General features: G+C 38.3%; 1 protein-coding gene across 2 annotated transcripts in view; it reads right to left on the bottom strand.

Moving 5' to 3' along the window:
• LOC149267439 (uncharacterized) overlaps positions 1–27,247 on the bottom strand; it is a 28,789-nt gene extending 1,542 nt beyond the window's left edge. Inside the window, exons 1-5 of one of the 2 annotated variants that reach the window (XM_089432739.1) lie at positions 26,911–27,247; positions 26,710–26,805; positions 26,445–26,603; positions 23,816–24,076; positions 22,475–23,410 (exon numbers count right to left, since the gene is read on the bottom strand). In XM_089432739.1, coding sequence (XP_089288865.1) covers positions 22,475–23,410; positions 23,816–24,076; positions 26,445–26,603; positions 26,710–26,790 — 1,437 coding nt within the window. In that variant the 5' untranslated portion in view covers positions 26,791–26,805; positions 26,911–27,247. The remainder of the gene's footprint in view (positions 1–22,474; positions 23,411–23,815; positions 24,077–26,444; positions 26,604–26,709; positions 26,806–26,910) is intronic. The other variant, XM_089432732.1, reaches the window with a different exon arrangement.
• Positions 27,248–27,494: the final 247 nt, after the last annotated feature.

Here is a 27,494-nt window from a genome sequence, read left to right as displayed (position 1 = left end):
CTTGGAACAGGGAAAAAGACACAGAAAAAATACTCTCTCTCTCTCTCTCTCTCTCTCTATATATATATATATATATCCAAACCATTAGACACAATCATGCAAAGTTTTCTTATGTAGATAGCATGTAAGAGTGAAAATAACTAAAATGGCACTGAGTGCAATACATATCTGAACCAAGATACATGAACATTGAGGCTTTAAATGAACCTCTAGAGTTCGACAATCAAAACATCTGAACCAAGATCCTTTGCATTCTCTGCATGAGTATCCCCGGAAGCACTTTGAATCAGCACAAGAACAGCACTGAATCAACATTCATTGTAGCATATGTCAAAGACTTCACAAGCTCAAAAATGAAGAGAGAGAGAGAGAGAGAAGGGTGAGGAAAATTCAGGAGGGATATCATTAGATAAATGAAACTTGGGTTTTTTTTAATTACTTTTTCGTTTGTGGGGCCATGCTGATATGGAACCAGTCAAAACAATAGTTCTAAAAACCGGCTGGTTTGAACCAGAAATTTGTTAAACTGGCCAATCAGCTCACCTACAACAACTAACCAGCTGTGAACTCAGATTCAAAACCAGGTTCATACCAGTGAGGTACCAAACCGGCCAGTTTGGTACTTGACTGGCTGGGTCCACCAAAAACTGGCCTGGTTCACTTAGCATGCATGAAGCGAGGAGCTGCCAATAAACACATAACACTGTAAACTGCTAGACAGAAAATGGGCAATGTTGACCACTCAAGTGTCAACTACCCCGTGAGCAGAGTACATTTCAAAACATTCTATCATATTCAGAGCATTCAGAATTTATTTTCAGAAGTCATCATCATCATACAGCTTCTGGTCATCATATTGTATTCCAAATTCTGCAACCCTATAAGGGTCATGATGTAAAAATGGTTCTAGTATGTTTATAAATTCTTGTAACACATCTAGGGAGTTTAAGATTTTTGCTACAGAGTTTCACTCTAGGAGTTTTTTTCCTTAGCTAATTATTTGTGTTTCTCAACACTATATAATCGGCTAAGTTTTCTCCCACACATCCCCCAAAGCTAGAGTGGGGCTTGATGATGAAGTCTTAGGTGAGTCCTACTGTATAGAGTCTATGTAAAGTGTCATACTAGATCATGTCTAAAGTTTCGCAAAATTTAGTTATGTCTACGAATCAGTTTTTTAATTGTCAAAATTCCCTTTCTGAACAGGACTTTTATGTAATATTTGATGTGAAGATGTAAAAAGTGTTGTCTATAGAAGTTGTAGGGGGTACGAGTACTTAAAATTACACCTGAACTGTTCAACTTTCTATTTAGAGACACTTTGAGGGTGGGAAAATATGTTAATACCATTCTAGAGTCACACTTTCTATTTTCCAGCAAAAAATGACAACATAATTAACCAGAAATTGGTCAGAAAATTAAAATGAGAGAAAAATAAATAAATAAAAAATCTCTCCAACTAAAAGAAATTAAAAAAGGATGTGCACTTTCCCAAGAAAAAAATCTCTGCAAATCAAGCAAGGAAAAATCCCAGGGAAAAATCATTGGTCCAGAAAAATCATTTTTTTGTGTGAGATGGTCCAAGGTGGTTAAGCTGAATGAGAATTTCAAAAAAAAAAAAAAATTGGAGAAAAAAAAAATTTTGGACCGGGATCAAATACTTTGGGTCAATTCAGTTCCATCAGCAGGGAAATCGAATTTCATCAAGGGTCGGGATTATTTTGACGTGGATCAACGCCTCAACTAACCATTTTCTTCTGGCATCAAGACAAATTTGTGCAACTCGTTGTTGGAGAGGGACCTAGATTTCTCATCTTTTCTATAAATTGAGCTCTAAGCTCCTCATTTGTAACATGAAAAACCAAGCTCTTGGCTACTGAAGCTCTAATACAGTGTTGTACTCGAAATATTTTATGAATAATAAAGAAGCCTTGGGGGGTCAATTTCATGGTGGTGTTCCTCTTCTATCTTTTATGGTAAATTCTTTATGAATTTTGTAAATTCTTCATGATTTTTGTTCTTAATTCTCTACTGGTTTTAAAATTATTGTTATTTCACTAGCCAGTTGTAGATTTACTATTTGCACAGGTATTTTGCATTAGTATTTGATGTTAGAGAAACATTTTTGAAATTAATCAATCTAGCAAGTATCTCTAGATCTTTTGGTTCATTGTGTTATCTAACTCCTCGTGATATAACAATTTTTATTAAGTGTGTAGAGATCATTCTAATATTCAGATCTTGGGCATTAGGGGACGTCTTTGGTTGGACAAGCCAACTCCAAGACATAAAAGTTGAAGAGCCTACTTTGGTTGCTACCAAAGACTTATATAACGATTTTGCAAGGGTTCCTTAGCCATTGCTTGCAACAAAAATTATTTATCTACTTTATTCTCTCTATCTTGTGCTTTAATTAGATAGATCTGGCTAATATAGAGCTTATTATTTCTATCGATCAAGGAGCGGAGTTGTACTCATACTCCTTAGATCTAGTAGATCTATAAATTTGTAAATAAATTTTGTATATAACCCTTGTAATATAGTTTTGTTCATCTTGTATTTATGCTTTTTGGGGTTTTTCTTCATTATTTTCTTACAGATTTGAAGACGAGGACAAGGATTTTAGTTTGGATCTTTGTTAAGTATTTTGCAAGTGGTTTTGCTTCAAGATTGAGAGAAAATCGAAGTCAGTTTGGGGCCAAACTCTCCACCGGCTTGGACGGCTAGGGTTTCCCAGAGGATAAACCATTTTGGAGATCGTATTCCATTTGAAGGCCTATATCTTCAAGCAGCAAGCAAAAGAGGACCCTCCCTTGCTTCTAAATCGAATTTCTTTAAGGGTTTTCATTCACAAATTTAATAAAAAATCTTTTAAGACATTTTCCCAAAATTTCTTGAAGGATATCACTTGGGGTTTCATATTTTTACAGATCTAACATTTGTTGGAGAAGCCGCAAGCCTAAGCGGCATTTTATAGCCACTGAAGCAAAGGGTTTTAAAAATTTTGTGGTCCATATAATTTTATAGGAAATTTTTGGCATGTCGAAAGCCTTTTTGGTACTAATTCTCTGAGCCGCAAGCCCTTGGAGGCTTGATCTTTCTCTTGATGACGGATTAATTAACCCTTGAGTGTTTTGAAAGGGTTTCTTCATCAAACTTTGGAGGCTTTAGGGCTTGAATTTGGTAGAGAAACATTTGTTTGGGCATTCACATTAATTCATAATAAAAAATAAAAAATAAAATGGCAAAGGTCGCAAGCATTTGTAGCCCTCTTTCCTTAACCGAAAGCCTAAAGAGGTTGTCATCTTTCTCTAGTTTGAAAGCCCTTGCTAACTTGACGTCTTCCAAGGATAAACAAAATTTTTTTAAAGTCTCTATGCAGATCTTGAGGACGACAAGGGTTTTTCAAGTGGATTTGAAGAATTTTATGTTGGAAAGCTTGAAATAAATTCGGATCTAAAATCTTCTGTAAGTCGTCCACATTTTTCTTGGATATTTTTCCTTCGTTGTGAACCAAGAGGAGCCTCCTCATTTTGATGCGAATTTTCTGAGACGTTTTCTTTGCAGCCGAGTCGAAACCCTTTTTGGGAATGAAACCATAATAAATTTCTCAAGGAGAAATTCAAAATCGATTGGTTATTATAGGCCTAGAAAAACTTCAAATCTATTATTTTGGTTAAAATCCTCTTCTATTTTTGGAGCAAAATTGAATTCTTTGGTGAGTTGTCCTCATATTTTGAGCCTACACGAAAATTCCTCTGATGTCCAATTGTTTGAGTGAAAAAATCCTTTGCAAGAAAAATGAATATTTTTTTGTGAAAGGGAGCCAATCAAGTTTGGAATTTAACACTTAATTTCTTCTTAGTCATGTTAAGAAATCTAAAGGGCAATGATTATAGAGATTCCTCTTTACTTGATAACTGCTTGTGATGCCTTTTTACTTATTAGCTTTGTTACTTATTATTATATGTGTATCATCAAATAGCTACCAAAACAAGAAGAACAAGAACACAAAATATAGGTTGCAAGCAAGGGTCAAAACCTCTCCACTTGAGAGGAAAACCCACAAATCTCCTCTTCCTTATAGATTCTTCAATTGATGAATTCCAAGACCTTAAGACTAACTTCCAAACCCTTCAAGACCAAGACCAACCTCTCTAGATGATGTGCTAACCTTGATCATATCAAACCCAGTCAAATCTCTTCCAGTAACACTTCTTCGACCTCCAGCTAGAGAAATTTTGACCTCCACTGCAAATCTGAAATTTCAGCCCCCAAGCAGTTACTACTACCACACATGTGAGCTTTGATCTGCCTTCTGAGCCCTCCTTTGACCTTTGCTTCACTTTTCCTCACTTCAGGAGCATGAGGATTACCCTTGGTGACCTTCGCTTGACCTACTTGTCTCCTTTTCTCCAAGATTGAACTTGAAGATAGAAACCCTAGGTCTTGTTGCAGAAACCCTAGTTCTCCTTAGCACGTGTGAGAGAGAAATAACCCAAACAAAGATCTTCTTCGTCCTCTTCCTTCTTCACTACCTTCTTCTTGCTTCTTCTTCGCTAGAATGAGAGATGAGTGAATGTGTCTCAAGGAGGACAAGTTCCCTCCTATATATAGGCTCTTCAAGGTGGATGTGGCTCTTCCTTTTAGGCCGACTTGCCAGCTGCTAGGCCAACTTGGTCTTGGAGGGTATCTAGACACCTTTTAAGACAAAAATATTTTTCTTTACAAGTTACAATGTGCCCGATGGGGTCTTCAACTTATGACAATGACTCTTTTGACTTCTTGACCTAGGACAAACCCTAGAAGCACTCAATGGGTGCTTGACCTATAAAATAAAAGACCTTGAGCATGAAACCCATGCTCCAAAATAATAATAATAATAATTTTTCTTTCATTTTACATTTTACAAGAATCAAAAGTACATTTCATCTATATGAAGACTGAACCTAGTTACACATTTTTCAACACTCCCTCTTAACTAGGGAGGTATTCATATATGGTACATGGACATTCTCAATTTGAAGAGATCTCATAAGAAGAGTCGGATTGGTAACCCATCCGTAATAGCATCATACCAACCAGCATTGTCACATAGCAAGGCCTTGACTAACAGTTCTATCTCTCCACAAGATCATAGCACAATGTTGGCGAGGCCAATGTTTTATAGACACCATCATCATTGTCTCTCAAGGTACATACTCCACCCTGGTGTTCACAGAGTATGACATTCTTTGGACTATTCTTATCTTGGATAACCAGTCCTCAAAGAATATCGGTCCACGACTACTCTCATCTTGGATGCCCTACCACATCCCCAGAGAGTATCGGATGCCAAATGTTTACCCAATCCTCCATTATGTCTTCCCAAGTGAAGACAGGAATGATGTGCCTATCTCTCCCTCTCAACTAGGGAGGATATATCAACTAAACCAAGCTTATCTCTCAAATACACAAGCTTCTTATTAGGAAGAGATTTTGTCAATATGTTAGCTACCTGTTCATCAGTGGAGATATACTGTAGCTATAATACACCATCTTGTACTGCTTCTGAATATAGTGATACTCGTTGATATGCTTTGTTTTTCCATGAAATACAGGGTCTTAAGACAATCGTATAAAATTGGTGTTATCACAATGAATCATTGTAGGGTCCATAGGTCCAGCAAATAGGTCAGATAACAACTTCCTTAACTAGATCGCTTCTTTGCTTCCTTCACAGGTTGTAATATACTCGGCCTTAGCACCACTCAAAGCAACTGTATCTTGCTTTTTGCTCATCCATGAGACCATGGAGGATCCCAAACTAAAACATCCTCCTGTAGTGCTCCTTCCATCTTGCTCACTACCTCCCCAGTCGGAATTTGTATATCCTTCTATCATACTTTAGGCAATAGTGGATAGTTTCTCGCAAATATCTCAAAATATGTTTTGCTACTATCCAATGATCATGCTTCGGCTCCACTTGGAATTGACTGAGAACATTTACTGCAAAGCATATGTCTAGTCGAGTATTCACCAAGTACATCAGTGAGCCAATCAGTGGTCTATACTTAGAAGGATCTATCGAGCTCGATTCATAACTCCTTAGTATTTTCAAGTTTGTGATCATCGGAGTTGTCATTGGTTTGCAATCCATCATGTCAAACCTCTTCAACATCTTGATCACATACTTCCATTGACCCAGATAAATCTCATCAGGTCCTTCATGTCAAATTTTGTTGCTAATTGCTTCTTACATTCTTCAATTCGACCTTCTACACCTGTCAAGAGAAGATCATCTACATACAGAAGAATGATTATCAATTCACCCTTCACAACCTTAATATAAAGGTTCAGATCAGCAAAACTCTTCGTGAAGCCTAACCTTTAAAGGTATGCATCCATTCTAGCATACCATGCCCTTGGTGCTTGTTTGAGGCCATATAATGCTTTCTTCAATCTGCAAGCATATGCCTTTATGTCATTAACTTCAAATCCCAAGGGTTGCTCTATATAGACTTCCTCATCAATTGTGCCATTCAGAAATGCAGTCTTGACATCCATTTGGTGGATGTTCCATCCCATCGTTGTTGCCAAAGAGACCAGCGAACATATAGTTGTATACCTTGTTGTCGGAGCAAATGTCTCTTCATAGTCGATGCCTTCAAGTTGAGAGAAATCCTTGGCCACAAATCTTGCCTTATACTTGTCAATACTTCCATTTGCTGCATGTTTGATCTTATAAATCCATTTGGAAGTTACCACAGATTTGTCATCAAGCCTAGGCACGATCTCCCACACTCCATTCTTCATTATAGATTGATATTCTTCATTCATGGCATCCTTCCATTCTTGATGGTTGACAGCTTCTTCAAAAGTGGATGGCTCTGCTTCTATTAGTTTTGTCATGTAGGCTGCATACCCAAAATATTGCTTGGGCTTCATGCTTTCCCTGAATGAGCCCTAAGTTGCTCCATGACCTTCTGCATCAAGTAGTGTGACTTCAACCAATTAGGTCCCTTTCTTGATTCAGGGATGACCATAAGTTGAATAGGTTCACTAGGACCTTCATCTTCATGGTGAGATTCTTCTTCTTCCCTGTCAACTTCCTCTTGAAACACTGGAAGTTCTTCATCGTTAGAATCCATGGGAAGTTACTTTGATTTCTTGAATGCAATATTTTCATCAAATATGACGTCTCGACTAACTTCTATACAGTGTCCTTCCTTTATGTAGATTTTGTTGGCCTTAGAGGATTTGTTGTAGCAAACAAATGTTCCTCTCATGCCTGATGGATCCAGCCTCTTTCTTTTGTCCTTCAGTATATGAATATATACAGGACAACCAAAGATTCAGAGATGATCTACAGTTGGTTTCTTCCCAGTGAATACTTCTTCGGGAGTTTTGTTATCCAGTGACCTGTGGGGACTTCGATTTTGAATATATACAATTGTCTTTGTGGCTTCTCCCCACAAAAACTTCGGTAGATCTTGATCATGCAACATTGCTTTTACACTTTCTTCAATGGATCAGTTCTTTCGCTCTGCAACTCCATTTTGTTCTGGATTATATGGGACTATCAACTCCCTCTTAATCCCAGATTCCTTACAAAAAGCTATAATTTCCTTGGATGTATACTCTCCTCCATTATCGGATCTTAGTATCTTGATTTCCCTTTCTATAATGTTTTCTACTTCAACTTTGAATTATTGAAATTTTGCAAATACTTCATCCTTGGATTTCATCAAGTAAACCCAATTTTTCCTTGAACGATCATCTATAAATTTTCACTCCTCTTTTCGTTGCCTCTACAAGAAATTTCGCTCCTCTTTCTTAGATTAGATCAAATCAAAAAATTCGCTTGCTTGGTGTGTGTACAAATGAGGATGAGTTCTCTATTTCTATAAGCATCTTGAGGGGAACATTAGGCCTCTTCTAGGTCGACTTGAGGAGTTGGCCAACTTATCACTTTGGAGGCTTCTAGACTTAACTTGTACATTGACTATTGACTCTTTGACTTTGCACAAGACCCTAGTGCACACAAAGGGTTCTTTGACCTAGGACAATAAACAAATGGGCAAGAAACCCATTTACATAAATAATTTTGTTTTACAAAGTACATTTTTCTTTTCTTTTTCTTTTGACAAGTACATCAATAATTACAACGTGACTCATTTACAATTATGAAGACCAACATTAGTTACATTTTAACACTCCCTCTTAACTAGGGAGGTATTCATAATTGACCACAGGTACAGGGATAGTACTCTCATTGAATTATTCTCATAACAAGCGTCGGATTGGTAAGCCATCTCATAAGTTATATTTTCAGCTTATATCAGTGTATCTCATCATAACGACCAACATTATCATATAGCAAAGCCTTGACTAACAACTCTATCTCTCCACTAGATTAGATCACAATGTTGGGGAGACAATGATTTATAGACACCTTCATCATTGCCTCTCAAGGCACATACCCCATCGGATGTTCACAAGGTATGTCCTTTTAGGACCATCCATGTCTTGGATTTACACATCCTCAACGAATCTCCTCAACTACTCTTGCCTATTGGACGCCCTACCTCATCCTTAAAGAGTATTAGTATCGGTCTCAGATGCTTACCCAATCCTCCATTCTTTCTTCATGATGTGAAGACAAGAATGATGTGTCTATCTCTCCCTCTTAACCAGGGAGGATCTACCCATTCCTTTACACATGAAAGGAATATATCCAAGCTCCCTCTTAACTAGGGACTTGTTTCCAATATCAATTGTCTATTCTTCTGTGGAGATCATGGTACCATCAACTACTTGTAGGCTTCCTTCTTCTGCGTCATCAACTTCTATGCACATCGTGGAGCCATCTTCTTTCACAACTTCTTGTAGGGACAAGTCATCACTTTCCATATCATCAATATTTATCTGCTACATATTCACGAAGCAGTCACTATGGCATTTGAACATAGCTCCTTTTTAGCATCAGGAAAGTGATCTACCAAGACATGATTATCGAACCTACTATCACATTTGTCATCGTGGTGTACATCAGTTCCTTTAAACCAAGTGCCAAGGCAACAACCCAATGGAATCACATCATGTATGTCTTCATATTCTTCATATAGCAAGATTGTGCAAAGTATCATGTCATCATCAACATCATGGTCTTCATTCAGTCATCATCAGATTCTTCAACGGAATATCATCTTCATCGAATCTCAACCAGTAATTTAGTGTCTTCAGAATGGATTCACATGCTGCAACTTAACCAACAAGCTCCTAAGAAGCCTGCTCCAAAAATGTAGACATCACTAAGGAGGATCCTTGAGTGATCCTTTTATAGTATTATCATCTTGCAGCAAGATCCTTATATCAGCGAGATGACTGCTATATCAGGTTTATGAATCCTTTTGTATGTTGCTATTAATTCTTCCCTTTCATCAATCAGATCCTTATGAAGACTTTCTCACCCAGGCATCCATAGCCACACGACCATACCATGAATTTTTCTTTATGCATCAGAGTGCCCAAGGATCCAACCACTTTCAAGATCTTTACAGTTCCCTCCTTCCATCATGTTGCTCATCCTTCTTTCTTTACTTCATGTACCTGCAGTATTCATTGACAAGTACACCCAAGAAAAGTATACAATAGCAAAGCATGATGTCAATCTGTCAATCTAGGGTTACTATGGAAACTTAGAGGATGGACTTCTAGGGTTTTCAAGTGCCAAACCTAGATCAAGGGACTCATACAACTTATCATCCTCATCCATTCATATTTGTCATGAGCCCTAAATTGCACATAAACCCTACAGACCAAGGAGGTTAGGGTTTCTGTGAGGGAACAAACGAAACAAGGTTAGGGTTTTTCATGTGCCATCAAAAGTTTTAAATATTAGTACCAATATCAACAATTTTCAACAAACACCAGAACCATACAATCGACCAATCTTACAACATTTCATGTTGGACCCTTAATAAAAGATGCCATACATACCTCAAGATTACATACCTTTAACCTATACAGGTACACAATCTTCAACTTGGTGAAGATGCTTGATCTAACAAGCATGACAAGGTTGATGATAACTCCAATGAAATGATTGGAAGCCAGGAAAAGATTCTCCTTTGTCGAAATTTAAGATAAACAAAAAAATATAAAAAAATAAAAAACTAATCCCCTGGAGGAAGCATGAATAAAAGAGATCTCCCTAAGATTAAGAGGGAGTCCGGATAAAGAGGTGCTTCATGGTTGAAAGGGAGTAATAGATATGGTTCTCTGTTTCATGTGTCATGCACTAGACCAGGGCTAACAATCATAAGTCTGAGTGAAGGCCATGAGCAGGAAAAAGGAAATCAGAGAATGCATTTTGTTGCTGAAAGAAGAAAACGCAGGATCCAATCGCAGAATATGTTACAGCATGTGAAGTTAGCTAGGAAGCAGTTTGGTTAAGGAAGTTGTTGTCTACCTTATTTGAAGGACCGATGAACCCTACAGTGATAGGTTGTGATAACCACTGTTGATAATATCGGCGATATATCGGCGATATTCGTAAATATCGCGATATTTTCGGCAAAACGATATATCGCCGAGAAAATATCGCGATATTTTCAAAATATCGGAAAATATCGGCAAAATATCGCGATATTTTAAAAATATCGGCTATATTTAAAAATTTGAAAAAATTATTTTTTATGCTTGCCGATATTTGCCGATATTGTCGATAAGATATTTTCCGGACCCTTGCCGATATTTTGCCGATACCGATATTTTCAACACTGGTGATAACACAAGTTGTATTCGTTTGTCTGAGGACCCAATGTTTCATGGGAAGACAAAGCATATCAATAACAAGGATCATTATATACAAGAGCTAGTGCAAAATGGCGTGGCGTAACTATAGTATATCTTCACTGATGAGAAAATAATTGACATATTGACAAAATCACTTCCAAACACGAAGCTTGTATACTTAAGGGACGAGTTGGGTTTGGTGGATTTGTCCTCTCGGATTGAGAGGGAGGGATAGACACATCATTCTTGTCTTCACTTAGGAAGAAAGAATGGAGGGTTGGGTAACCATCTGGCATTCGATACTCTTTGAGAATGTGGTAAGGCATTCACGACAAGAGTAGTCGTGGACCGATATTCTTTGAGGATTAGCTACCCAAGATAAGAATAGTCCAACGAGAGGTCATACTCTGGGAACACCTAAGTGGGGTATGTACCTTGGAGAGACAATGATGATGGTGTCTACACATCATTGATCTCACCAGCATTGTGCTTTGATCTTGTGGAGAGATAGAGTTGTTAGTCAAGGCCTTGCTATATCACAATGATGGTTATTATGGTGCTCGACAAATGGGTTACCAATCCGACTCTTCTTATGAGATCTCTTCAGATTGAGAATGACCATGTACCTTCTATGAATACCTCCCTAGTTAAGAGGGAGTGTTGAAAAATGTGTAACTAGGTTTGGTCTTCATTAGTATGAAATGTATTCTTGTATATATAAAATGAAAAAGAAATTATTATTATTATTATTGGAGCATGGGTTTCATGCTCAAGTTCTTTTATTTTATTTTATAGGTCAAGCACCCATTGAATGCTTCTAGGGTTTTTCCTATGTATAAGAGTCATTGTCATATATGGAAGACCCTATGGGGACATTGTAAATTGTAAAAGAAAAATTATTGTCTTGAAAATCTCAAAATACCTCCAAGATCAAGTCGGCCTACATGAGCTATCAAGTCGGCCTAAGTAAAGAGACATGTCCACCCTTGAAGGAAGCCTATATATAAGAGGAACTCGTCCTCCATTTGGATCATTCATTCACTCATCTCTCATACGAAATCTAGGTAGCAGTTTCATCTGGGCAACCGAATCTTCTGGAGCAATACGAAATCTAGGCAGCAGTTCCTTCTGGGGCAATACGAAATCTAGGCAACAGAACCTTCTGGGGCAGTATGAAATCTAGGCAGCGAAATCTTCTGGGGCAATGCAAAGTTTGAGCAACAAATTCTTCTAGAAGTACGAAGTTAGGGTTTCTGCATTGGGAAGTCTAAGGGTCAATTTTAGAAGCAAGAAGGCAAGCAAAGGTCCCTTAGGGTTTCCTACTAGCCCTAGGACTCGAATAAAGGCAAGTGAAGTCAAGGGGAAGAGCAGTTAGAGGGAGATCGAAGTCTCCTAGAGAAGAAGCAACAGTTACTAGGCAGCAGAATTTCAGATTTACTGGGAAGTCGAAGATATTGCAGCTAGAGGTCGAGGAAGACTTGATCTTGGAGGGTATTTGTCTGAGTCTAGGTCATGGTATTCGTCAATTGAAAGATCTAAAAGATAAGAAGAGATTTTCAGGGTTTCCCCTCAAGAGGAGTGGTTTTGGCCCTAGCTTGCAGCCTATATACTGTGTCACTATTGTTACTATTTTGGTAGTTGTTTGATGTATTGCACATTGGACTAATAAAGATCAAAGCTAATAAGTAAAAAGGTAACACAACCAGTTATATACATTTCCCTATTGAATTCTCAACAAAGGTCGAGTTTCACTGGGTTTGACCGAGCTACATTGTGGACTATTTGCTGCAACGTTGACTTTTTGCTTAGGGTTGTTGACCACTGTTATCTGGAAGTAGTAAAATCACAGATTGTCTTGGCTATGTTGGACAGTGGCTTTGATCATTTATTGGCAAGTCTATATTGACTTTATTGTACTCTCTCTCTATTGAACATTTGATATAATAATAGGAATAATTGATCAAAAGGTTTTCCCCATCTTGAGATTTTTCCCTGCATTCGCCAAACAATGGTGTTCTCTTGTCTTGGCTTGTCTTCTGGTTTTATTGTTCATGTTCTATCTATAGTTTCTGTCAATGTGATGATTAATGTGATTGCTATTGAAAATTGTCATTGGGCTAGCTAAAGGATATTGACTAAATTGTTACAAGCACAAAACATACAATTGTTAACTAAAATTAACATGGTTTCAGAGCCCAAGTGAAGACAAAGCCCAAGCAAGAGAGAGAAAAGCAATCACTAAGAGAGATCTATGGACAAGACAATTGGACAAGTCATCATGGCATCTACATCTCACTCCAAGACTGAGAACAAGCTTAATGACAAATCTGGCTATCATGCATGGAAGATGACTTTGGACTTGACTTTGGAGGAGCATAAGTATTGGACTGTGTGCAGGGAAAAGTAGTGGAGCCTCCTTCAAATGCATCCATTGCTGCTAAGACGAAGTATAGAAAAGGTGAGGTCAGCAAAGAAAATTTTGATGGACTCCACTCAAAAGCATTTGGTTGCCTATATTTCTAATTTGGGAACTTCTAAGGAAATATATGATACGCTAGTTGAGATGTTCAAAGTGAGCAATGCAAATCAAATCCTCTTTCTCAAAAACAAGTTGAAGGATATCAAGATGGATAAAGGGGAGTCTATCAAATCCTACTTCATGAGAATAACTCAAATCAAGAATGACCTACTATCTATTGAAGAAGTTACTGCTAACAGGGAACTCACTCTCATTGCAGTTGGAGGTCTTTCAAAACCATTGGATGTATTTACCACCACCATTCTCAACAATGACAAGTTAGATGGTTTCGATGAATTATTGGCTAGATGCACTCGAGAGGAGACAAGGATGATGGAGAGAGATAAGCCCTCCAACGAAAATGAACCTACTTCCTTCTCTGCTCATGCAAAAAGGAAGAATAATGTTGGTCCAATGAGACAAGGTCAAGGATGAAGGAAGGGATTCAAAGAAGGAAGGAAGGGAAGATGCTACAATTGTAACAAGTTCGATCATTATGCTAGAGAGTGTCCTCACAAGAAGAATCCTCCAAGAGATGACGACAACAACAACAACAATTTCAAAGGCAATGGCAATCAAAGGAACAACAGGTCCAACAACAAAGAAAAGAGGAATGCTCCCGTTGCTCAAGATGGAAATGGTCGACCTCCCAACAGGACAAGAAATGCCAGGTATGATGAAAATAATGTTGTAAAAAACACAAAATGAGTTTTTATCTTATTTCCGCTCTATCTACTGTCTCTCCTCCAAATACTTTGGATCATTGGTTGATTGATAATGGAGCCTCAAGGCACTTCATTGGATACAAGGAGGCCCTCTCAAAATTGGTTGAGAATAAAACTAATCTAAATATTATACTTGGAAATAATGCCACCTACCCCATGAAAGGGATAGGTATTGGCACTATTCACTTGAATTAAAGTCAAACCATACATCTACAAGAAGTGTTGTATGTGCACGATTTTGAAGAACTTGGTGTCTATTTTTGCAATGGAAAATAAAGGCTTCAAGGTAGCATTCATTGATGGAAAGGTACGTATTTGGCATAGAAACTTTAAAGATGCATTTACTCTTAGATTTAGGGTTGATGGTCTCTATCAAGTTGGTGGAAGTCCTTTGGGAGCTTTTGCAAGTAATACTTCTCTTCAATGTGAATTATGGCATTGAAGATTTGTCCACTTACATTACAAAGCCTTACTTGGGGCAAGGAAGATGGTCACAAGTATGCCCGAGTATAACATGAATCATAAAGGGGTTTGTCAGGGTTGTGCAGTCGGGAAACATATAAAGGGACCATTCCCTTCCAGTGGAAGCAAGACTACCGATATTTTTCAATTGGTCCATTCTGAACTATCTGGTATCTTCCCCATAACTTCATTAGGAGGCTACCTATACTATGCAATCTTTGTGGATGACTTCTCACGCAAAACGTGGATCTATTTCTTGAAGAGGAAGGATGAAGTGTTCAAATGGTTTTATTCTTTCAAAGGATTGGTGGAGAATCAAACGGGGAAGAAGATCAAGATATTGAGGACCGCCAATGGAACCAAATATGAATCAAATGAATTCAATGACTTTTGCAGAGAGGTTGGCATTAACAGGGAGACAATTGTTCCATACACTCCTTAGCAGAATGGATTTGATGAAAGGAAGAATCGAACAATCATGGAAGCTACCCATGCCATGCTCCATGATCAAGGTCTACCAAAATTCTTGTGGGGAGAAGTTCCCAACACTGTTGTATATGTTCAAAATAGGAGCCCTCATCAAGCACTATATTTCAAGGCACCTGAAGAAGTCTTCACAAGTAAGAAACCTGATGTTTCTCATTTTAGAATCTTTGGTTGTCCGGTATATTTTCATGTGCCCAAAGAAAAAAAGAAATAAGTTGGATGCTTCTAGGAAAAAAGGTATATTCATTGGCTATAGTGAAAATTCAAAGGCATATAGAATCTATGTGTCTGGTCAAAGAGAAGTGGAAATAAGTCGTGATGTCACCTTTGATGAAGACATTGCCCTTGGGAAAGCCAAAGATCTCCCCATCTCAAGGAAGGATGATGATGATGCTACCGAAAAACAAGATGAACCTCCGACAAATGAGCCTATTTTCGATGTTGATGGTCCGATGGATCCTACTGATCCACCTCCTGGCGATCCCTCTACCTCGAGGAAAAGACCACTATGGCTCAAAGATACTCTTGAAGATGTTGAAAGACATATTGCTCCAAGAGGGACATTTCGTGAAAGTAAGAAGCCGAACAAGTACTTGGCCGCCATGAGTACTATTGTTCAAGCTGACCATGCACATTCGAAGTGTTGAAGAAAAGTGTAACTAGGTTTGGTATTTGTCAACGTAATTTTGATCTTTGTACTTGTCAAGAAAAAGAAATATTATTTTTGTAGATTATACGAATGAGTTTCTTGCTCATTCCATAGGTCTAGGAAAGTCAAAGAGTCAAAATCATGTTAAAGAGCTCTTCTTGAGCATTTATGTAATGTACGTGGGTCAACCTAGTGTCAAGTAGCCCTCCAAGACAAGCGCCATCCTCCAAGGAAAAAGTATGCCTGCAAAAACGATGAGAAAGACAGTCAAGTCAAAGTATATAAAAAGATGACATGTCAGCTCAACAGAAGGACGCAAAGTTTCACTGGCTCATGTCGACTTGCATATATGGTCAACGAACTATATATATATATATATATATATATAGATATAGATATAGATATAGATATAGATAGATAGATATAGATATATATATAGATAGATATATATATAGATAGATATAGATATATATAGATATATATATATATAGATAGATAGATATAGATATATATATATATATATATGCAACTAGAATAATCAACGAACAGGAATCTTTGAATCACTCTGAAACTTCATAAGATACGGAAAGGGATAACATCTCGGTGACATATCCAATGCATAATCTCGGTAATACGAAAAATGACACACAGAATCTCGATGTACGATCTCATGGAAGCTTTGTCTCGATACTTGGTGAAAGCTCTGTCTCGGGGCTTGCTCTCATCATGCAGATGAAGGAATTACTCTCGACATCTATGTGATGAAGAAGAATCACGTAACACAGTCTATGCGCAACTCACTCTAGAGATTCAATGCAGTCAGATAAACGATGTCGCTATGATATATACTCTCGACATACTTATGGATGGAAGGATACAGTCTCAGCCTACTCTAAAGCAGCACTACTATAATGACAGTCTCATGATGATGATCTCAATTCTTAAGGGAATGCATACTCATGAATGAAAAGGTTACACTCTCGACATATCATTGCAGTAACACGTTTGGATATGACCCCACAACGAACACGTCATGACATGTCATAATCTCGATCTTTGTCATGAGCTTGATAATAACATGGTCATGAAGTAAAGGTTATCAGTGCAACTCTCATGGATCTATGTGCATATAGATCTCATCGGTATGATGATGAATTCAATGAAGACACAAAAGATGATCTCAAGGATGCAACTACAATCTCAGTGAAGGGTGTAGTAGATCTCAGTAAATGAACAGTCATTGTTTCAGTGATGATGCTACTATCATGTCCTTAGTGATACAATAGTATTGACCCTGGTACAGCATAAGTGATGAAGATAAACACAGCAGTGAAGAGGATTGGTGTCTTGGTCTTGGAGTGGCTCAGAAAGTCAAGAGTCATGGTCTTGGTGTTCATCAATAGGAATCTCTATAAGAAGAATTTTGTGCAGGTTTTCCTCTCCAAGAGGGAGAGGTTTTGGCCCTGGCAGAATGCCATATCTTGTGCTATTGTCTCTTTTCTTTGATAGCTATTTGTTGAAAGAAGAAACACACACACTAATGATAATAAGCAAAAGATTGTGCTAATAATCTAAAGACAAAATACATCACAAATAGTTGTCATGGAAGAAGAATCTCATTAACTACATTAGCCCTAGATTCTTCAACACGAAGAAGTCGTAAAACACCAAGTATGAAAACATGTGATGAATAAGGATTTGAGGAATATGAATCCTTCATGAAGAATGATGTTCAGGACGTGGTGCTTAGACCTAAGGACAAGTTCGTGGTCACCTCAAAATCGTTTTACAAAATTAAACATGGAGCTAACGGGAGTGCTGAAAAATATAAGCCCAGATTCGTTGCTCGTGGCTTTTCTCAAAAGGAAGGAGTGGACTATGACGAGATATTTGCACTAGTTGTTCGATATACCACTATTTGATCTATTATTGCTCTCGTTGTCAATCAAGGATGGAGCTTACATCAAATTGAGGTCAAAATAGATTTCTTGCATGGCTTGCTTAAGGAGGAACTCTACTTGAACAACCTCAGGGATTTGAGGTTCAGGATCGAAGGATACATGTATGCAGGCCAAAGAGAGCCCTATATGGGTTGAAGCAAGCCCCTAGGGCCTGGTATGAGAGGACTGACAATTATCTCGTGACGCTGGGATTTACAAGGAGCTATGTTGATCCTAACCTATACTTCAAGGTTGAAAAGGACATGCCACTTATTTTGGTGAGACCCTCTCATTTATCAATGCAAGAGGGAGTTAACTTTCGAGTTCGGGATGAAGGACCTAGGACTGATGCATTACTTCCTAGGCCTGGAGGTCTCACAAAAACCACGTGAGATTTCCCTTTCTCAAGGAAAATACATTGTGAAGCTGCTAGAGAGATGTGGGATGGTGAATTGCAAGTCTATGTCTACTCCGATGGAACTCAACTTCAAGAAGTTATGTGGAACTGTTGTTGGCCCCGAACTGGCAAACCCTTATGAATATAGACAACTTGTGGGGGCCCTGATGCTCTTGGTAAACTCCCGACCAAACATATGCTTCGCTATATATGCTTTGAGATAATTTATGGTTGAGCCTCATCACTTACATTAGATTGTCGCTAATCAACTATGGGTTGAGATACAATGTCGAGAATTTGAGGTTACTTGGATATTCTGATGTTGACTGGGCTGGCAGTGTGGTGGATAGAAAGAGAACGGCTGGATGTTGCTTCTCATTGGGATCTACTTTGATCTCTTGCATGAGCAGGAAGCGAAAATAGGTTGCTCTAAGCACCGCCGAGGCCGAATATATTGCAGCAAGTATGGCCTATTGTGAAGTTGTTTGGTTGAGGAAGCTCTTCAGTAAGCTATTTGAGCACATGTTGGACACCACCATGATCTATCGCGATAACCACAGTGGGATTTGCCTTTCAGGGAATCTCGTGTTCCACGACCACTCCAAGCACATTGATATCAAGTACCACTTTATCCGGGATATGGTACAAAGGGGAGACATAAGGCCCCAACACATCAAGACTGATGAGAAAGTTGCTAACATCTCATGAAGCCCTTGGGGAAGGTCAGAGTCATGGAAGGACCCTCCCATGAGGGTCCCACTTGAGTTGGACATTGAGCTTTGGGAGTTCCTGGGGGCTTAGGGTACTTCTTGGAGCTATGTGTGACCATAGGGTGAGTGGTTTACATTACCCTATAGGTTCGCTGTGTACAGGGTGAGTGGTTCACCTTCCCCTATGATACCCCATGATGATATATGAGAGCATAGGGTGAGTGGTTCACTTTCCCCTATGATACCTCATGATGATATATGAAAGCATAGGGTGAGTGGTTCACCTTCCCCTATAGTTGATGATATATGCATAGGATGAGTGGTTCACCTTCTACTATGGCATATGAGCAGGATGAGTGGTTCACCTTCTCCTGTAGATGCCCCAGCATACATCCTACCCATGTAGTCCAAGACGCATGGGAAGTACCTCTCATCTAGCCATGAGTTGGGGAAAGGGGATAAGGACCATTGCATTACAAATGGACACATTATGTATCGTCGTACTCCCTATGTCTAGGATGCATGGTGTTCAACAACTTGATCTGCGATCAAATCCGATTGGGGTTCTACCCTCGAAGTGACTTTTGTCAGTGGAGAGTGGCAAGGTCTTGTAACTCACTCTTGATTGATTCTTCTTCATTATTACATCAGTGTTCAACAGAGTTGAGATGAAATATAAAGATGGCACAAGATGACAGGATGGCATGATGATGGATGGACTGGCAAGTGGAATTCTCCCTAGTTGAGAGGGAGTGTTAAAGTTGGCAACTAGGACCAAATTCCACTTTGGACAGTTCATTTGATGGAGATAATTATTGCATTAAATTCCTCTTTTTGAAAGGACCAAAATCGACCTAAATATCATCAAGTTTGGATAAGGAAAAATATGTTTTTGAAGTCAAGACTCAAGCCAACACATGTGCAAATTGTCAAAGGTCAGCCACATCATCATGTAGGCACATGGAAGCCCAATGGACATGTCTCTTGACCCTTAACGAATTGTATAAATAAGAGAGACCTCCAACCTCATTTGGCATCAACAACTCATCATTCCTCTCTCCTCTTCTTCTCTCAAACGTGTGGCTGAAAGAGGACGAATTTTAGGAGGCCGAATTCCAGGTTTTGTTGCAGGGTTTGACTAGCATTGACAAAGGCTATTTTGACATCCTTTGATTGCATTTTTTGTGCCATAATTTCTATTTTGGAGGGCCACATTAATTGGCATAAAAATCCAAGGTTTTCTGGGCTTGTTGATTAGGTTGACCACAGGACAAAAGTGCAAACTTTGACGAAGTTTGACCACTATTTTATTGACTATTTTGAGTTGACTTTGACCAGTAAAGAAGGTCAAGTTTGACTGGGTTTGACCGAGCTACATTGTGGACAATTTGTTGTTGCATTGACTAGTGTTCACTTTCTAGTTAGGGTTGTTGACTATCGTTATCTGGAAGCACAAAAATCACAGCTTCTCTAGGCTATTTTGGACAGTGGTTTTGATCATATATTGGCAAGTCTATATTGAATTTATTGTACTCTCTCTCTCTCTATTAAACATTTGATATAATAATAACAAGAATTGATCAAAGGGTTTTCCTCATCTTGGGATTTTTCCCTAGCATTCGCCAAATACTGGTGTTCTCTTGTCTTGACTTGTCTTCTATCAATTGTTCTATTGTTCATGTTCTATCTACAGTTTCTGTCAATGTGATGATTAATGTGATTGTTATTGGAAGTTAAATTGGAAGTTGACATTGGGCTAGCTAAAGGACATTGAAGAAATTGTTGCAAGCATAGAACATACCATTGTTAACTAAAATTAACACTAACCCATTTGAAGAGCAAGTTGGTCTATTACTACAATGGGGTCTCCTCTTGGTCTCCTCAAAATTTAAGCAAATTTCCATGGCTAGATTTGGAGATATCCCAAGCCCTAGCTCCAACATCATATCTAACCCTAGGTTCCTTTGGTTAGTGGCTTTCTATAGGTCAACTATACTTGAAAACTCATTGGAAGTTAACCATTCATTAACCTATCTTACCCTTGCTTGTCTTAAGGCATCCTACTCCCCGTTAATCTTTGAAACCCTAAGCTTTGTTTGGGCACCCCCTAGGTCTCTCATGTGGTCCTTCTCCTTCTTTAGGAAGGCCTTGATCTAGGCATATCTACCATATTGATTTATCCTTTTACCTAGGTCTTAGCCTCCTACCAATAAGCCTTTCTTGGAGAGCCCTTCTCTTGCTTTTGAAGCAAGCAAGCCTTCATCTGAGCCTCTCCTTTGAATGGGTTTTGGAAATCACATCATTTTTAATCAATGCCCTTATCTTTCTAGTGATTTCCCTCATACCGGGACTCCTCCCATCGGTGAAAGTCTGTAAAGAGCAAGGGACATTGACCGAGGTGACAGTAGGTCCTTGTCCCGTTGTTGCCATTTGGTCTAGTAGTTGTCTTTTAGGTACCCCTGCTAGATAATAGATTGTGTGTTAACAAGGACTACAATACAGACTCCTCAATGGACTCATCAATAACTGTGAAAGCGCTAATCACTGTCGACCGATATCCTCTGAGTGATTTTGCCTTGAGATGGATTGGTTACAAGATCATGAGGAGAACACAAGAGTGATGAAGCACAACTCCCCTTTAATCAAAGGTTGTGTGGTAGAAACTCTCATAATACTCATTGGGAAATTATTGACGACCAGACATGATTGCATTGTGGCTCGCAAATTGCCAATCTTGGGATTGTAGACTGCATATTTGGTGAGAAAAAAAGGATTGTGACCAACCTACTTATACAATTTGTGCAACTTACAAGATTTGTGGAGTAATGGCCTTGAGCGTGAGGATTATTGTAGACTTGGCTTGCAATTCAACTCCATTCCAATTTTGGGACTCTTCTAAATTCTTTGCCCCTTGCCCAAATGAATACCAGAAATGGTATATCTTATTGTTTGTTTCCATGTCCTTGATGATAGTACACTGACAAGTATTTAGCCAGATCCAAGATATACATCTAATGATTTTGTTTATTAAATGCATATTGTCACCATGGTAAAGCCATAGGAAAATATGCATCAAGATTATTTTTTAATCGGAAACCATTGAGAACATGAACATAGTAGGGTACATACAGATCATATGGGCACCTAGCTAGTGGAAAAGGTACCTACTTGGTTTTATGAACATGTTTTCCACCAAAAACACTAGGTAATTGCCAAAGTTACATGTATGTAGCATATACATTGTATATAGTTACATTACCCATAACAGCAAATGCCGTGGTAATGAAAATTCCAAAGTCAATGGAAGTGTCATGCTGATGAGAATGGCACTATATTTTCTTACCCATTGCAGCAGGCTCTGAAGCACTAATGCTGACATCTTTTACCCATAGTTATATGTTGAAGAGCAGAGTCAAATGCAAGCCATGTTCCTTTATATAGGGTATAATGATGACCATTGGAGACTTGGCTCCATCGAATGTTTGTTTGGCCATACTGCTTTCCCTTTAGGAAAGAGGGCTGTCCACTGCAGAAACAATGCTTAAATTGGCCTTTGGAAACCAATAGTTGCTTGAGACAGTAATCAAGTTGGAAGTTGGACTGCTGCTAAAAATGACAACTGTGTTCTCTTGGTTCATTAGAACATCAAAGAAGACCTATGTCATTACATCTATCATCAATTGTTGAATTGATGTAAACAGGATTTGGACCCACAGTTGATTCAGACTTTGACAAGTCTTAGAATATTTTTCTTCCCATTTTCTTAAATATTATAGAAAATAAATGAGAAATATACAGTTTGACTTACAAGAAAAGAACGCAGTTCATTTTTCATGTCGTTAATGCCAGTCATCAGCTCAATTTGTTGAACATGACCAAGATTCTGAAGGAACGCCGCCTGAACCCCTTCCTGCTGTTGCAATTTCTCTTCTCTCCTCTTCTGAGCAATCTTCTCATACTCATCAAGTGTGTCACTTTTATCAAGCAAGAAAGCAACCCCCTTATCTCTAAATAGGTCAGAACAACATTTACACCTACAGAGACGCTCCCTCCAATTTGTGCCCATAAATAAAGGTTTTTTGGTATCCATTCTATGTAAAGGAATGTCTCCCTTGCTCCTAAGCTTGCAAAGTGGCTCCTGATCTCCAGAGTTTTCTCCACTAATGACCAGATCTGATGGAAAAGTGGAATTGAAAATCGACTGCCCAGGAAAACTAATCTCTTTGGCAGTTGGCCTTTCTGCTTCTGAACATGTTGCCATCTCATTGACAATGCCAGAGCCTCCTGATGAGTTGATATCAGATGCACGAGACACAGGGGGGAGAGCCTCTCCTGAATCTGCTATTGGATTTGCAGCACCAGGACTAGAATGGTTCCTTTCGTGAACTGCACAAGTTTGCTGTTTTAAATGATCGCCAACATAATCATTATCACTGATGAGAGTAGTGGGTTTATTTAACTGATTGTCATCCTTAGCAATATCAATGCTAGGATTGGGCAGCTGAGAATTAACTATCTCCTCAGCATTAAGAACTATTTCTAAACACCCTTTTTCAGCATCATTCTCAATACAATTCTCTTCCTGCAAATACTGCTTGGTGTGTTCAATGTTAGTAGATGTTCCACCGTTTGCTGATGGTAAAATAAAACTCTCTTGGTAAAAGTACAAGAAGGAACATCGACTAGCACAGTTTTGGCAAATAAAATCCTCGTACATGGGTTCCCCTTCATCATCTTTTGGTATCTGCAAAAAAATAGTCAACTAAAATGTTAAAACACAATAAAAACAAAGGAAGTTTTGTCTGATAATATTTTGAAACTTTTAATCACAGACAAATAGAGCACACTCTAGAAAATAAGAGAAAACTCAAGCAAGCTAATCACTTAGCTAGTAACACGAAAGGCAAAAATTCAACCCTCAAAGCAATCCAACTGGAAAGTACAAGAAATTGTCCCTAATGTAACTCCACTGCAATCCACAATTATAATTGTCCTAAAGAATGTTTATGAGTCGTCATTTTCCTCTTTAATATTCAAAAACAAAAGCCATAAACTCAACCCCTTTCCACATTCCTTAATAAAGACACAGGAATCTACTTTACCCTAAAAGTTTAACACTCACACTTTATGGTAGTAATTTTAATCTTACCTGCTCTCTTGCTTGGAAACCAAGATGTTTCTCATGAAACCAGTCCTCACAGATACAGCACTGAATCATCTCTCCTTGGGTTTCCCCATTAGGGTCAGGATATGGTCGGTGACAAGTACAGTACAAGCCCTTGTAGTTCTGATTGTAAGAATTGTTATGATTTTCAGAATCTTTGTCTGGAATAAGCTTACAGGAGATACTGCCAAACTTTGAATTCCCACAGTCACATCTAAATCGCCTTCTCGTCCACAACTCTACCACCTTGCGCAAGACAAAATGAGTGATTATGGCCAAAACGAATATAGAATGAATTGCAGCAGAAAAGCATACTAAAGAGCCAGATAATATTTTAGGTTCATTATATGTTGTACTAATAATCAACATACTGAAGTTTATAAACATTTATGCCTGTCAGTGTAAAATAAACTATGAAGGAATAAAACATAAAAACATGTCACAAGATAACAACAATACATGAAATTCAAAATATCCGTGCAAAATGACACAAAATTCAAAATTGAGAACAAAAACAGATGCAGAACACAAATTCCTAGATATACAAATCTTGGATTAAAACTCATACAAACTTCAGGATATATAACAACCACATCAAGATCTTTTGCTTAACCTCAGAAAGATCTGCTTCACCCTGTATCCAATTTGTCATTAGATAGGAACATTTACCTTTGAATACTATAAGTCACTCAAAGACAACTCTAGCAATGTGTAAGTATAGTGCTGGATACCACATTTGAAATTATGCAAAGAACGTTTAAAAGAATAGTGATAAGCAAATTATCGGATAAGAAATGAAATAACATGAGTAGCAATTAACAGAAACAAAAAGAAAAATGGTTCACAAAGACCATTATCAACAACAAAAATTATCTCACACGGTCAAAAACACATCAGAGGAATCTGCTCAGTATATCAAGATTCCCAAAAATAAATACCATGAGCAAGAGAGAAGAATTTCTTCGATGCAAGAGAAGTAATATAACAAACATGCAAACCATGGAGAAACATGTCATGCAAGAGTACCATATTTACATATCTTCAATATACGAGAGGAACCATGGAAAGTCCACACTTTGTAAAGATAGACAGATCAGCATCTTACTGGAGTTTAGTATAATCTCCACTAGAGTAAATGCTACCATTTGTATGGGCATAACATGGGAAAGATCATCCCTTCTTTCAGTTCCAAGAACAAGTGCAGGACTGCCCCCTTGCCATTGGTACACTCCATAACAATATCCAGGTTGAAGAATATGACAATAAGCATACGAGATCACTTGATGGTTCCCACTCTTACAAACCCTGACATTCTCTATCAACACACACATCTATTGTTGTGTTTCTATTACATACAAATGTTGGTGACAATTTCCAACGAAAAAGCATGGTCAGCTCTTTTGCAACACTTCTCTCCTATTATCTATTTTGCACCCCAATGATGAGTTAAGTGTTCACTTTAAATGTAATGAAACAAAGAAAAATTGTGCAGTGAATCCAAAACCCTAAATGATCTAAATGACAATATGTCTAAGCTAACGGGCTTACTATTAAAATCTCACTAAACCAAATGGAAGAGGTTGTATTATTGTATCCAAGCCATCCACTGTAGCCTGGTAGGAAGCCCGCTCAATTCAGCATGTAGAGATATGCCCTCTGTAAAAACATTCCTCCTAAGAGGAGCTGTGAGCTTGCTTTCCCAAATCAGAAATTTCTTCAGTTAAGCTCCAACTTAATGAAAAGACACCGATTCCCACGAAAGAACTATACCCTTATCTCTCTCTGACCCATTAGTGAAAAGCAGGAAGACAAATTGTGATATTAAAATTAACAATGATTAGTACCAGGCCTTCATTGTCTAGGGAGAAACATGACATAAACGTAAGTGCCATAATTGATGCGAACGAAGTTATCCCTATATATTTTCATATAATCAATGTGGCCAAAGCTTGGCAGTTTGTATTTACACAGTTGCAGAGGAACTATAAAAATTGTGGACGAGCATGGATTGTCTCCACAAGTGATTTGGACTTCAGCGACAGAAAAAGGGCAACTTGGATTTTTATGGAAGAAGTAGATACTAGAAAGTCTTCAAGTTGGAGCCAAATCAAATATTCGATGACCTTTCACAGTATCTCATACTGACAAATTGCCTTTCTAATCATAAACCCTTGAAAAATGTTAAGAGGAAACATCAAAACCGGGACGGCAAACTCTATTTACATACAAACCCCATAAAAATTAGCAGTGCATGGACATATTTTAAAACACAAAATTTCCTGCCATTCAACGGCCAATAAAGAAAAAAACCTAGCTGGATATACTTCGTCCAAATTTTTCCCCAAGATTGGCAAGCACACTAAGTGATAATTAATTATAAATCTTTCCATAATATTCTAACCCACAAAAACCAAAATCAACAAAGAAATTTCATCACCGAGGTAATGAAGTACAGAAACAGGACCTTGAAAACACAAAACCCTTGATCCCCTATCAAATTCCTATTAAATTCATTTTCCAAATTAAATTCTGGGAGGAAATATTCTATAGTCCAGCAAGGTCTCAAAGGACCTTAAAATGTAAGCATAGACATAAGTAAGGGATAGAGAGATACTTCATGGCCTTCGTGACAAGTTAAAGAGCAGGCTGTACATACGCCAGCATTGCCTGGGGGGACGCATGTCAGGCATGAGAAAACAGCCTGTCTGTTCATATACCCCTTTGGATACGTGCATTCTTTCCCCTCATCTCCTCCCAATACCAAATCGGCTTCCTGCACAGACGCACATCATACAATAACCTTACTTCATTAAACCCTAGTTCATAAAATGGGTTTCTTCCCCAAGCTTCACACTCCGAATCTCTGTCTAGAAATTTACCAATTCTTGGGCATCCACGCTCTCTATGTACTCGTCAATGGTGAGTGCGGTCTCATTTTCATCCTCAAATATATCACCCATTTTGTTGAATAATATCTGCAACCGCCATGCAACAAAATGAGTGTCTCTGATATTGTGTATGCGAGAACCAAAGTACCTAACAGAAAATGGCAAGACGGATAGAGATTTGAGTATTCAAACCGCCGAAGCAATGAGGCTTTCTACATACAGAATCCTGCCAACTTCACGGTGACTCTCCAATCAAACGAAATTGGATCTCTGCAAAAGTGCTTCTGCTATGTGGGTCGATTTCTCTTCTCGCAGTAATTCGCTTAAACACTTGGAGCATGTAGCGAACGCTTCAAACAAAGTTGGCAATCAAAGCAGCAGGATGCTCCAACTTCAAATGTTGTCTTTAAATGTGAGACATCCTGTTATCAAAAAAAATTGTGAATGATACTTTTTTTCAATTTAATTAATGGCATTTTTTTCACCCGTGGACAACGGGCTCGGCGGCAGCATAGGGTAATGACCGGGGTTGGAATCTGACGGACAAATGCCCATTACAGGGCATTTTGGCCATATTTGATGTTTAAAAATTTCGCACAACCATCTTCTCTCATGTTTTCTGAAAATTTTGCATACTTATTTTCTCTGTTGTTTGAAATTTACACAATGTATTTTTGATGGGTTTTTATTTTTAGAAAATGTTATTAATACTGTATATCAAGTTGTGTTTTATTTGGACTCAGGTCTCTCATGGTGTCATATTTATCCATTTATTC

The sequence above is a fragment of the Pinus tabuliformis genome, chromosome 6 (genome assembly GCF_031772625.1).
Source record: "Pinus tabuliformis cultivar Carrire ecotype Pingquan chromosome 6, CPIR1, whole genome shotgun sequence".
NCBI classification, from domain to species: domain Eukaryota; kingdom Viridiplantae; phylum Streptophyta; class Pinopsida; order Pinales; family Pinaceae; genus Pinus; species Pinus tabuliformis.
Note: the sequence above shows the minus strand (reverse complement) of the source record. Positions and strands in the feature narration are given on the sequence as shown.